General features: G+C 45.2%; 1 protein-coding gene across 1 annotated transcript; it reads left to right on the top strand.

Annotated features, from left to right (window-relative positions):
• The first annotated feature begins 9,361 nt into the window (after positions 1 to 9,361).
• Positions 9,362 to 10,368, top strand: LOC125539121 (PLAT domain-containing protein 1-like). The gene is made up of 2 exons (XM_048702492.1): positions 9,362 to 9,517; positions 9,615 to 10,368. Exons 1-2 carry the CDS (start codon positions 9,425 to 9,427, stop codon positions 10,155 to 10,157), a joined length of 636 nt encoding a protein of 211 aa, XP_048558449.1. The 5' UTR covers positions 9,362 to 9,424; the 3' UTR covers positions 10,158 to 10,368.
• The last annotated feature ends 4,020 nt before the right edge of the window (positions 10,369 to 14,388 follow it).

The following is a 14,388-nucleotide window of genomic DNA, read 5'->3' as shown; positions in this document are numbered from 1 at the left end:
ACGAGAGTGGCGTTTTGGCACATTGGGGCATATGCTCCTGGTTTTTAAAATCTGTTTTAGACATATTTTAAAATGTCAAAAAAATCTAAAAAAATGATTTCTGCATACATCTCGACATTCTACGTGCACAGAAACTCATTTCACCGCAAACCGACAAAATTTAGTGTTAAAATAGGCTTTTCATGAGACATTCTTTTGTATTTTGTACACAAGGTGTATAAAATGTTGTTTTTTCGTGAAACTTGGCGTGCGGACAAACAATGTTGAGATGTACGCATCAAGTTTGTGTTCGGAAGTTTTTTAACATTTTGAAATATATTTTTTGATGATAGGAGCATATGCTTCCATATGCCAAAGTGAATTTCCGGTACATGCATGCTATACATAAGAAAACATCTTGATATGAGACATGACAACGCGAAGAAGTGTTGCATAGAAGCACTAATGATGGATGGACTAATGATGGATGCTCATTTACATAATTCTTATCTAAAAATCAAGGAGTGCTTTATTAACATGAACCCTTCTGAATATATACCGAGAGAGAAGAAAAATGGAACGTGCACTTAGGCCTTAGGTCATGCATACATGTGCGTTTGCTTGCTATACTATACTTGTATACACGTCTATGGAGGACCGAGATCACGTGACTTGCCTCTTGCAAGTCACACTGTAACTGGCATCCTTATATCAGCCATTCAAATGAGATCCAATGGACAGGATTGAGTTAAAACCAAACAAACAGTCTGGGACATAGCCGTTTTCAAGCACACGACACAAAACGAGGAAGTTTACGACTTTGTTTATCAGAAAATAAGAGAAGTTTGCGGATTTGCACAATGAGGCGTGAGTTTTATCGTGGATCCTTGCTTGGAGTAGCAGCTACAGAGCGGCGAGGTCGGCGCTTGTGCCCATAGTGACGGCCATCGTGCTCCCCGTGGCGGCCGCGACAACGGTGCGGAATCCTTTTTTGCCGCCGGTGCGGCCGGCTGTGGCAGCAACAAGTCCCTGTACAACGTTGACCCATCCATGTTCCAGGATTGCAAGTGAGAACCAGCCACCACTGCGTAACCAACTCTTAAGTCCAGGAGATATATTTCGTTTGCTCAATCATGTCCGTTGGATATCATGGGTGGCTGATATAGGCAGTGGCGATTCTACTGGGCATGCTTCAACAGGCTCAAGCCTGCCCTCTGAAATTGAAAAACGAAAATTTACTACTAGTTCCTAGCCCATCTCAGCCCACTGTCTAGTGTCTAGCCTGCTGTTTACCCGTTCCAACCCTTGTACTGAGAAGTTGAGCCAGCCCTTCATTTTCATCCAAGATTCGCCACTGGATATAGGGGCACCAGTTACAGCGTGACTTGCAAGAGGCAAGTCACCTGATCTCGGTCCGTCTATGAAGATTGCCATACGCCAACAGATAATTGATATGCAATGTCCAATCGATCGGTCTAGCTTGAAATGTCATATCGAGAACATCCAGTCTGCATCCTTGATGAAGCTGAAAGAAAAACTCATCGTCGCTCTTTGAATTTCTTCAAAGTAGAGTGGGGCCACCACACCCAGAAGGAATCCACTTGGGAGCATGAAGATCTCTTGCGGGCGGAATACCCTTCCTTCTTCTCCAATCGTTAGGAGTCTCGGGACTACTTTACTTAAGATACATTAGTCCCGGTTTATAAACGGACCGGCACTAATGTGACCATTAGTGCCGGTTCCAACGGTTAGGCGGGCGGGCATCATTAGTCCCGATTCGTGTTGAACCTGTAGTACCGGTTCGTGTCACGAACCGGGACTAAAGAGGTGGTGGCAGGCTGGTGTCAGGCTGGGGCCCCACCAGTCCTTTTAGTCCCAGTTCGTGGCATGAATCGGTACTAAATATTTTTCTATATAAACCATTCGTTCACCCAGCGATCAAGCTCTCTGTTCTTCCCCTTTCCTCTCCTCTCTGTTCTTCCCCAAAGCTCGAGCTCATCCTTTATTTTGCCCAAAATTTATCAAGATTTTAAGGCCCCCCATCCATCCAAGTGATCACAAAGGTTAGCAACTTTGTCCTATTATCTCACATTGCTAGATTAGCTCTTGCAATGCTCTATAATTATAGTGATTTGTGGGCTTTACTTTGGGAGTAATTATATGTGGTAGTTTATTTGATTTATATGTAATTTGAGCTCAAATTAACTCTTAGGTTGCATATGTAGGTGTGGTTTACTTAGTGCCTTCCCGTCCCCGTTCTAACCACCGTCGATCGCCCGCATCATCCCGTCGCCGGCACCACCTTGGTGAGCCTCTTGTTCTTTTTTTTAATAAAAAAAATCATGTTTGTGTGATTTAGATATATAGTTACTTGTATAATTTTCTTACACGTACGTTGTTTGTTATACATAGTGGCATGGTTTTGATATCCGTACCCCGTCGGCCCTCGCCCGGTTTATGATTCAGATGTGGTATATATTCTCTTTTATAACTATTTGTTGCATTTCGTGTTTATGACAATTATGCCGACCAACGTGACATAGATGTTTTTATCTAGGAGGTATGTGAACCGGAAATTCCAGCCGACCCTCTTGTCGAGAGGTTAAATTTAGTTGAACAAGAAAACGAGTATTTAAAAGAAAAGTTGGAAAGAATTGAAGAAGAGAAGTTGAAACTGAAGTTGTATGTTGCCGATGTCGTCGATGGTCACAAGGTCAAGATGGATGCAATGCACTTGAAGATTAGAAAATATGCCATTGATAGTGAGGCTTGGTATCGTTATGTTGTTGGATCAATTGCTACCTTAGTTGCAATCTTGATCGCATTTGTTGTTGCATTTAAATGCTTTAGCTAGAGAGTTTGTATGTTGTTTTATGAGAATAAGTGTGCATGAACTTTATGTATGAACTTATATTAATTTGGTCTTTTCGGTGTTGTGTAATGAAGATGAGCCGGAAATGGATGTACGATGATCGATGCTCTCCCCAGTTCATTAAGGGCGTGCATATTTTTCTGCTTGCGGCTAAGGCAAACAAGCAGGCGGATGGTTTTATGTGTTGTCCATGTGCTGACTGTAAGAATGATCGAAATTACTCTAACTCAAGAACCATTCACGTCCACATGTTTGAGTTCGGTTTCATGTCCGGCTATAACTGTTTGATCAAGCACGGAGAAAGAGGGGTCCTAATGGAAGAGAATGAAGAAGAATAGGATGACGACAGCTATCCTGGCCATGGGTTCCCTGAATACGATGGTACAACAATGGGGGAAGAAGCCGAGCCGGCAATGCGAGAAGAAGCTGAAGAAGAGGTATTAGATGAGCCCGCTGATGATCTTGGTCGAGCCATTGACGATGCAAAGAGAAACTGCACAAATGAAAAGGAGAGGCTGAAGTTGCGGCGCATGTTAGAGGATCACAAGAAATTGTTGTACCCAAATTGCGAAGATGATAAAAAAAAGCTGGACACCACACTGGAATTGCTGCAATGGAAGACAGAGAATGATGTATCTGACAAGAAATTTGAAAAGTTACTGATAATGTTAAAGAAGATTCTTCCAAAGGACAATGAATTACCCGACAGTACGTACGAAGCAAAGAAGACTGTCTGCCTTCTAGGATTAGAGGTGCAGAAGATACATGCATGCCCTAATGACTGCATCCTCTACCACGGTGAATACGAGGATTTGAATGCATGCCCGGTATGCGGTGCATTGCGCTATAAGATCAGCCGCGATGATCCAGGTGATGTTGAGGGCGAACGCCCCAGGAAGAAGATTCTTACCAAGGTGATGTGGTATGCTCCTATAATACTATGTTTAAAACATTTGTTCCAAAACAAAGAGCATGTCGAGTTGATGCGATGGCACAGAGAAGATCGTAAAAAAGACGGGAAGTTGAGAGTACCCGCTGACGGGTCGCAGTGGAGAAAAATCAAGAGAAAGTGGTGGGACTTTGCAAATGACGCAAGGAACATATGGTTTGGTCTAAGCGCAGATGACATTAATCCTTTTGGGGAACAGAGCAGCAATCATAGCACCTGGCCTATGACTCTATGTATATATAACCTTCCTCCTTGGTTGTGCATTGAGGCGAAAGTTCATTACGATGTCAGTGCTCATCCAAGGCCCTAAGCAACCCGGCAACGACATTGATGCATATCTAAGGCCACTAGTTCAAGAACTCTTACAATTGCGGAATGAAAAATGTGTACGTGCGTGGGATGAGCACGGATAGGAGGAGTTTGAACTACAAAGCTTGCGCTCCGTGCCCGGGAGGAGCCCCGTGCACAGCTGCGCTTGGATCCATCCGTTGAGAATCCATTGTGTCCGCCCAAATGGGCATGGATCCGGCGCTAGGCCGGCCGTAGCTACCTCGCCGGAGGCCTTGCGGTCTGTCTGGCGTCCGAACGCGCTGGCGGACGCGCAACCCTTTCGGTGGCGCGCCCATATTGGGGATGCACCATCGTCCCACGAGGCCATGGCACGGCGTGCCCGCCGTGCAAGGCACCGGCTGCGGGAGGTGGCGACAGCCCTCGCGGTGGCGGACGTCTGCGAAGCGGAGTCACATTCTCCGGCGCCCCGTATGGCGCATCAGTCCGGGCGCCGCAACCGCATCGTGGTGGACGTCGACGGCTCGTCCCCGGACGGATCTGTCATTGATCTGGCGTCCACCGGCACCGTTCGGGTTCTTGTCTCCGACGAGGAATAATAGGGCATGGGAGACGGTGGGGCCTTGAGTCCCGTGAGCTGGCTCGTGTCTCATGCCCTACCCTACCTTGCCGACGATCGGACCAACACTCTGAAGAGCGCAGGCGGCCGCTGGACATGGCCAGGGTGGAGCTGGGCAAGTGGTGAGTAGAACCAGACGAGCTCCGTTTAGATTAGGTTTCACGTTACATGTAATAATACAGATTTGAGGTATCCAGATGTGAAATACTTTTTTGAGAGGTGACCGATCACTGTCTCCGGATGCGACCGGGCGAGTCCATGGTATTTGAGGGGTCGAATTTGTTAAGCCCAGCGGTATATGCTCTAAATACTGCAGGGAAAAGGAGGTAGCAGTGTGAGTGTAAGTGTGAGTGACAGCACGTGTTGTGTTGGTTTTCACTTTCCCTACAGTAGTGGTAGTAGCTCGCGTGTCGAGGAGTAATTCATTTGCCTTTCCGTGCACAGCCCCTACTGCTCTGCGTTGCCCTGTGACTTTATTTCTTTCCATCGAAAAAGAGCAGCAGCTTCGCTTCGCCTTCACTTTACCCATCCACGGAATCTCTCTCTTAATTTCTTCTTCTTCTTCTTGTTTCCGTGTCCGTCCTCTGCTCGCTCGCTTTTCATCCTTTATTCTTTCCTGTGATCTGTCTATCGACTTCCTTTCTTCTTGTTCAGATCCAGCTGAGCAAGTGAGAATGTGGCGGGGGATCGCCATGGTTTGCGTCTGCACGATATGTATGCTGTGCTGCCTCTCGCTGCACCCACCATCCACCATGGCACTTAATTCCATCATGTGCATCTTCTTCTTCCGACCTACTAGATGCCTGTGCGCATCTCCTTATTTTTCTTCATACCAGGGAAGGTTACACGCTTGCGCTACCCTGGCCCGGTAGGCAGGCATAGCCTTGTGTGCCCGTAGTTGTTTTGGTACCATGTCCTTGTTTGGGACTGTTTGTTTTGCCACGACGATGGCCGTTGGATGTCCGGAATGGCATCGGGGCCACCCATGACTTAGCTCAAAGGGGAGTGGGTCGGAGTGGCCGGGAAAGTGTTATGGCAATAGATTGGTTCTGTTGGAACACCGTTAGTCCACCCGAATGAAAGTTCGAGGCCATGGGTTCTGTGGTGTGGGTACAATATGCTAACCTCTGCAGAGCGTGTTTAAATCTATCGATAGCCGTGTCCTCGGTCATGGACACAGTTTATAGTAGGTCACACCGTGGATCAACAGAAATATTAAACCTGCACAATAAAGCTATACTTGTGGCACGTGATATGAGAAAAGTTGTTGAGACCGTTAAGACGGTTTCTTTTGTGATCCGGAAGTGATCACCGTGGTAAGATGATGATTGTGGTTACGAAGTAACTGACATGGTAAGCGGATCTGAGAGACCCTGTTGTGAGCATTGCCACTTCATGAGTAGCATGCTAAGTTCTTGCATTTAACCTGCTTAAATATTATGTTATTGTTTGCCATTGTTGCTTTATTTGTGTGAGTTTGCGAGTACATTCAAAGTACTCACCTAGCTTGTCATGCCAGTTTCAGGAGAAGCCGTACCGGAGTTGGAGTTGCATCGTTGCATCGCAGTCTAGGCCGTGTCCACATCAATGTCCCTGTGAGATGGAGTCCTTCTACATCGTCCTTCCGATGCCATGTAGCTTTGTCGTGATGTTGAGGCCTTCGTTTATGTTCACTAAATAATGTACATATGTGCAGCAGCATCGTGTGTGTCGCTTGGCCTCGCTATCTGATGTACTATCCAACCTATGTCTCAATAAAGCGGCATATTTCTGTACCAAGTTGTTGTGTGTTGCCAGAAGACTTGATCTCTGGGCTGGCAATGCAAGGTAAACCGGTCGCTCTGAGCCGGGTTGCCACAATGGAGGAGGAGAAATCAACGATGATGAGGCCCTTGAGGCGCTGGACGGCCCGGTCCTGCTGGCGCCTGAGCTTGGCCAGCCGAGCCGCCTCCCTCGCCTTCTCCAACGGCTCCCGCTCGGAATGCTTGATGGCAAGCCGAAGAGCCTTCGCATTCTTCCGGCGGAGCCGCCGAGCGTCCGTCTCCGCCGTCATAAGCAACCAGCGTTAGACCCACGCGAGGAGCCGCTCGTCCTCGTTGGGGTCCGTTGGTAACCCACGTCGGCGGCGGACAAAGCTCTCCACAGCCTGCCCCTCCCTTGTCCGCTGCCTCTTGCGGCGGGCGGCGCGCGCCTCCGACTCCGGCGTGCGCGTCCGAGCCGGCGGGGCAGGCACAAGCACCCACCACTGCCCACGAGGGGGAGCAGCAGCCGGCGGGGCGAGGGGACGGCGTAGGGGAGGCGCGGATTGCGCTGGCCGCCTGTCGGAGCTGCCCATGGGCCGGGGGGGGAGACAGCGCCGGTGTCCGAGATAGCGCCGACGGGGAAGCTGCAACTGCGGCAAGGCTGCAGATCCAGAGCTGCCCCCGTCTCCACCTTGGATCGCTCCAAGGTGATGCGGAGGGCAAGCTCATACTCCGAATCCACCTCGTCGTCGAAGCAGCTGTTGAAGCTCGATATTGCGTCGGATTCGATTGAAATCAGTGAGGGAAGAGGAGAGAACGGAGCGAGAGAGGAGAGTGAGTGAGCTAAGGTTTCAGACCGACGAGGCCGATGGGGTTTTTTATGGGACATCCGTGGGGTTCATGGTGGGCCGAGCTTATCAGGCAGATGCGCTCTGGCCATCCCCATATTTGGGCTGGATATGAGGGATACCGGTCAGTCCGGATATTTGAGGCCCGTTTGAGGCATTTGTCTGGGTTGAAAAAACGTGACCAGGCAGTCCACCTTGACGTATGAGGCAGGTTTGAGAGGGACCTCCTATGCACCGCTTATTGCGGCAAGGAGTCGGAGTTCCACATAGGAGACGACTCACCTGGGCCGGCCCACTAGCTCTACTCCGGATAATGAAAAATTGCAAAAATAAAAAGAGCACTAACCAGGAATCGAACACGCAAACTGCTCCAGATGCGCACCGCACGCTCGCCACAGCGACACGCGAACTACTATAACAAATCTGCAGCGCCAGCATTGAAGAACCTGAACGAGTCCATAGCCACTGTAGTAACTGAAGTTTATTGCATACAATTACATATTAAAACTTCTATTAAAATTTCAAAAGTAAAAAGGAAAAACTTTTTGAAAAGAAAACATTATTTCGGAACTGAATAGAAACTAAAACCAAGTAGGAACAAAAAATTGAATACAAGAATATTTTCTAAATTATGAAGTACTTTTTGTAAACGCAAAACATCTTTTCCAAAACATGAGCATATTTTCAAAAAGGTGATACATTTTTTCAAAACTAAACTATTTTCAAAAAACTCGAGCATAATTTGAATTTGTGAACTAATTTATAAAACATAAACATTTTTTAAATTTGTGACCAAATATTTAAAACTGTAGCTCTTTTAGTATATGTGAACAAATTTGGAAAACAAGAACATTTTTCTAAATTCCAAATAATTAAAATTTGCGAATAAAAATTAAACATGCGAACACATTTGAATTTATCAACAAATTTTGAAAAATGAACATTTTTGTAACATGTGAACAAATTTTGAAAACGAAAATATGTTTTTGAATTTGCGAACAAATTTTCAAAATGGGAATAATTTTTGAAATTCCAGAACATTTTTGAATTTGTGAACAAAATTTGGAAACAGGAACATTTTTTTTATGAAATTCCCAAACATTTTTTATTTGTGAAAAAAATTTAAATATGTAAACATTTTTTTGAATTTGTGAACAAATGTTTGAAAATGGGAACTCTTTTGAAAACAAATATATTTAGTTTGTAACAAAATTTAGAAAGGAGAACATTTCTTGATTTATCAGGCATTTTCTGAAATGACGCGAACATTTTTTTGATTTACCAAACATTTTCTAAAACGAAGCGAACAAATTTTAAAATTACTTTATAACAATTTATGAACAAAATGTTGAAAAAGGAAAAAAAAATTGTAAAAATGAACAAAATTTGTAAGAGGCGAGCAATTTTTGAGAAAGGGAAAAGGTGATCATTTTTTTAGATCTATGAACAATTTGTGAGAAAGGGAACAAATACTCTAAATGCGAACATTGTTTAATTTTTTTAAAAACAAGAATTTGTTTTTAATTTATGAAGAAAATTTGAAAATGGGAACATTTTTTAAATTTTCAAACATTTTCCGTGAATCTCAAACAAAATCTTCAGAAATTACAAGCATTTTTTCAAATTAGCATACATTTTTCAAAAATGTTAACATAATTTGAAAATAGGATCAAAATTTTGAATTCTAAACAATATTTGAAATTTCCAAACATTTTAAAAAAAAGTAAAATAAACTAGAAAACTAAAAAAGGAAACAAAAGGGTACAGAAGAAAATGGAAACAGTAAAAAAGAGAAACTAAAATCAGGAGGAAAAAAAAGGTCCCAAACTGGAACAAACGAACTGGTCGAATGGGTCGGCCCAGTAGCTTCGCTGGTGCCCCTTCCCTCTGTGCGATACGGGAACAATTTGCCGCAACGCGCGGTAAATAGAGATTTTCGGTTTAAGAGGTTCGGCTGTAGATGCTCCTACTCCCCACTTTGAGTAGCCACGATGGCACATGGTGATAGGCTGACAACCAAGGCCCCACGCGGCCTCATCACCCACTTCCATTTTATAGTACCATACACTCCCCAGCAATCTCACACATCCCCACACGAACGATCAAACTCCGATCCGCCCGTCAACCATGGCTCGGCTCGCCGCCCTCCTCCTCGCCTTCGCCGTCGCCGTCTCCACCACCGCGCTGGCGCATGGCCGCGACCTCCCGACCCAGATCAAGGTGACTGACCACCCTCCCTCTCCTCTCCACATGACATGATTATTGCTCTTCTCGTGTACTCATCGCGTTTACCTTGCCGGCTTCGACCGATCCGCAGCTGACAAATGGCGGCGGCGTGGTTGGCGGCGACAGGCAGGAGTGCGTGTACACGGTGTACGTGCGGACGGGGTCGATCTGGAAGGCCGGGACGGACGCCAACATCACCCTGGAGCTCTACACCGAAGGCAACGCCGACGGCGTGGCCATCTCGGACCTGCCGTCGTGGGGCGGGCTCATGTGGCAGGGCCACTCCTACTTCGAGCGCGGCAACCTCGACATTTTCAGCGGGCGCGGGCCGTGCATGGCCAGCGCGCCCTGCCGCATGAGGGTGTCCTCCGACGGCACCGGCCCGCACCACGGCTGGTACTGCAACTACGTCGAGGTCACCGTCACCGGCCCGCACCGCGGCCGCGCCCAGCAGCTCTTCACCGTCGAGCAGTGGCTCGCCACCGACGCCGCGCCCTACAAGCTCGAGGCCGTCGTCGACCGCTGCCCCGCCGATGACGCCGCGTCGGCGTATGACCGAGTACGCCGGCGTCTTGATACGTGTCTTATTGTTTTTCATCAAAACGATCTTCCTTCGTGTGTTATGGTTCGTTAAGCCCCGTGACCAGCGTGCGCCGCGCCGCGGCACGGAGATGTACTATTAGATGAGTTCGTACTGCTGGTGGCGAAATAATTGGGACCTGATTTGTACTATGTGCCATGAGTGGGGGTTGTGACTGCTAGTTGCGGTGATGGTTTTGTACGTCGATCGATGGTGTCGATATGGCATCTCCATTTGTGTGAATCTTTGTCCATGTTTTCATGCAGTACATGTCTTCTCTCTGCTGGCCGGTGCATATGCCTGTAGATTCAGTTCCAAGCTCTAGCCACCGGTAGAACAGCGTCTGTGGCTGCATGTGTGCGTGTGTTTTTTGCCCTAGCAGGTTGTGCGTGTGCAGGGGGCGTAGGAGAGGGGAAGAGGAACGGGGGGGTGGACTGGCTTTTCCGGTTCATGTGCTCCAGTAGGCTGGTTGGGGCAGAAAAATCGGAAGGGGGATCGGTTGCTAGGGCAAAAAACACACGCACACATGCAGCCGCCGCCGCCGCCGCCGTCCCGTCCCTCGCCGGCGGCCTCCTCTGATCTGACGCATCATCGTGGGACGAGTCGTAGGGACGGTGAAGGTGGTCGGCATGTTGCGGGGCTAGCTGGTGTGGGCGCACGATCGCTCGCGGCGGGGCGCGCTGCCAGTTCTTGCGACAACCGCAGATGGTGGAGTACAGGACCCTGCGATGGGTGCCCATCTGGAAGATCAACATGACCTTCCTTCGGCTTCCCATGGCCGTCGCCGTCACGAGATTCATCGTCAAGGTCCATGTCGTCTCCTCTGACGTACGCCGGCTTCACCATCTCCCTGTTCCTCTTCGAATTCGTGTGTTGATTTATGAACCAGAAATTAAGTTAAGTTTGTCTATTTCCAAATTCCTAATGTTATCTCTTGAGATCTGAACCTGGATTTTGTTCATATAGCTGCATGTACTATTGTAAATTCCACTGACAAGTCAATGGAAAGAGTAGACCTAGAGATAATTTAAAATAGATTCTATATGCCCTTTGTTCAGTTAGGATCAACTTTGTCAGTCCACGTGCTCTGTTGGAGACCAACCCCAACGTGTATGCTACGACCAGTTCAAGAAGAACATCTCATATGTCAGGAACCACACACATGGTAGGAGATGATGTGTTTCTATGTGTACCATGTGATCTTCTGCTGTCATTTTCTTTTCTTTCTTCCAACTCTGACCCATTATCTGCTACTTTAGATCTTTGCACTTAACAGGTTAAATGATGCAAACAATCAACTCGGGAAGTGGCTGTTTTGATTAGTACTCTCTCCGTTCCAAATTAGTTGACTTGAATTTGTCTAAATACGGATGTATCTATATTTGTTTAGTGTCTAGATAGATCCGTGTCTAGATAAATATGGGTCAAATAATTTAGAACGGAGGGAGTAAATAGTATGAGAGACTAGAATGAAGGTTCTATAGGCCCGGGCAGTGCTCTGTGTACTAAATGTATTGTTATTCCTATAAGTGCAAAGCTGGACAAGTACATGATAGATTTGCTGATTACACCTTCAGTCCAAAATTCTTGTCTTAGATTTATCTAGATACGGATGTCCGTATCTAAATAAATCTAAGACAAGAATTTTGGGACGGAGGGAGTAGTCATGAGTTAGTCTCTTCCCATTCATTTTCGATAAAGGGTATTTTTATTAACTCATAATGTAGCATCAAGTGGATACAAAGCATAATGAATGACACCCGGCCTCTGCATAGCTAAGATGCACACAGACTTAACGAAGAGTCTAGCAAAGTGTATATATAAAAAGAATGACAAGTTGGCAACAGTAAAGCCATGAGTCCAAAACTATGCCAATGTCAATGGAGGAGGTGGACCGATTCGGAGATTATGTTGCCACCCATGTTGGGTAAAAATGTCCCTGACCACCCGCTCCAACCGCATACACACCGTCTTGAACAGCGATTGATACTCCGTTCGCTGTAGCGTAGACCACATACAAAGCCAGTACGTACAACGGTAAATAACCTGCATAGGGAGGAATGTTTCCATTCATTTAGTTTTTAGTCTCGAGGGAGGAATGTTTCTTGCTATATATAGATAAAAAATGGTAGTATTGTTTATCTAGATGTACGTACAACATAAAAAATCCACCATGTATAGGTTGCCATGCTTTTTGGATTGAGATTCACTATGTATTTTAAGTTCATATTGTCTTAAAGATAAGCTCAGCACTAATTGTCGGCATGCTCTTCATGGCTTCAATGAAAGATAATGAGGCTATGTAAATTGTCAATGCAGAAAGGTTCTGACAGTATATAGGATTAGTTGTAACCTTTTCTTGGATTTTCAAGAAAAATCCTGACATTACTAATCAGCTGGGCATGTACATGATAGATTTGATGATTTTTACATTGTAAATGGTCCCTTGACTTGCTCTTTACAGGTACGTACATGTGGCAATGCTCCTTAGATTGATAATATGTGCAGATTTTTGGGGATGAAAAAAATGATGAGAGGAGAGCGCCCCAATTCCTTGCTGCTTTGTGCCATTTTGTTTGCCGGTACTGATTGATGCTGCTTGTCTTTACAGGAGAAAATATCTCTTAATAACTGAGACTTTCAAGGTTGATGGTCAGAGCAGTGTTAATGGCCTCAAAGAGGCTGCAGAAGTTTGTATGACTGTCATATTCAGGGTCAGAATAGTATGCACGTTCTTCCAAGAATCGAAGCACGTTAGGAAGGTGTACATCAATTGAGATGATTGAGCAGTTCCAACTTCAAATCAGGTCACTCTTTATGGTTCAACCTTCGATCAAGATGTTCCTCTTTGTACTTGCTCACATTCATGTGAAATTGCCCTTCCTTTCTTGGATGCAACTGATGCTCTACTTCTCATGAATCATTTTCCCTTCTCAGTTGCCTGAAATTACCAGATGTTGGGTATGTTCTTCCACGATACTGCTCTTGAATTTGATATAATCCGCAGGAGCAATCCAAGAGCTAAAAACTACAATGGTTTTGCTATCAACCAAGTATTGTTATTTTTCTACCTATGTCCTAATCAGGTGCGTCACCTGCTATTGTCTTTGCCTACTAAATTATGATGAATCTTCCACTTTGTTGTCTGGTTTTCTTTATCCTCCTTACCTTTTCATGCCATTCTGTACGCTACTCATAATGCCCATTTCTTGTTATTTGCTAATGGTTGTACTGGACAAAGTATGGTCTGTTGTTGAAACACACAAGTGTGGCAACAAAGTCATACAGTGCATTTCCTGTTGTTGCTTGGTTTTATGGTTCTTAGAATGTCACTGTACTATGTATTAGGCTAAGCAAAAGTGGCTTTAGCACTGAAGAACATATGTTTATCTTTAGGAGATCTCTAAAATATTCGAGAGTGTGTTTTGTTATGAATTATTGTTGTATATAAGGAGAATAGTAAGAGAAGATCCGCAGTTGTGTCTGTAAGTTTTACTATTGTAGTTTTTTCTTCTTGCAAGACCCCAAACCATTTACCCATTTGATCCGCAGATTCGCTTACCGACTGTAAATTGTTTAACTTCCTTGCACATAAAAAGACAATATGCTTGGATTTGTGAAACAACTATACTTTTCTTGTACAATGGTGAAAGAACTACATTGTTATACTGCTCTTTGATTCAAGTTCTTCTATTCCATATCAACATAGGAGACTTGAATTACACCACAACTCATTGGCTTGCCAAAATGTAAGGATGACAACTTTGTGATGAGTGAAATTGGATGTAGTCAGTAGGGAGGGAGGGGAAATGAGGCAAACCTCTTCCAGACCTTTTGGTTATCTAATTTGTTAACTTGTTTATAATTTTAATAATTTGTTTACCGAGTTCAGCAAAGTCATCTTGGATGGGGCATTGTACATGGTGCTTGTCAGTGTTCTGAATTAGAATTGTCTAATGTATGGATTCCCTTTTGGCCGTACATCTAATTCTACAGATATTTGAATGGATCAACTCTACAACGACACATCTATTTTAGTTGTGAAGTGACAACTCGTAGGCCTGATCAAGTACAAGATTAATGGATACAACTTTTAGAATACATTTGTATAGCGTTGCTTAAGAGTTGTTTGGGTATAATATACTACGTCTTATATTTAGGAACAGAGGTAGTACTATTTTCTCTTGAATATTCAACTCAAATGTGTCTTGGCTCTTTTCCCTTCAAGGAAAATGTTCTTTTACTTTTACAATACATTCGCAAGCCGCCACTACATCTAGGGCCG

Source organism: Triticum urartu, chromosome 1, assembly GCF_003073215.2.
Source record: "Triticum urartu cultivar G1812 chromosome 1, Tu2.1, whole genome shotgun sequence".
Taxonomy (NCBI): Eukaryota; Viridiplantae; Streptophyta; class Magnoliopsida; order Poales; family Poaceae; genus Triticum; species Triticum urartu.
This window is presented reverse-complemented; position numbering and strand designations above follow the sequence as displayed.

Bases quoted from the DNA above. Each gene is read 5' to 3' on its own strand.
- LOC125539121 (XM_048702492.1), top strand. From the start codon at position 9,425: ATGGCTCGGCTCGCCGCCCTCCTCCTCGCCTTCGCCGTCGCCGTCTCC. The intron at 9,518-9,614 runs GTGACTGACCAC...ACCGATCCGCAG, and splicing joins ACCTCCCGACCCAGATCAAG to CTGACAAATGGCGGCGGCGT.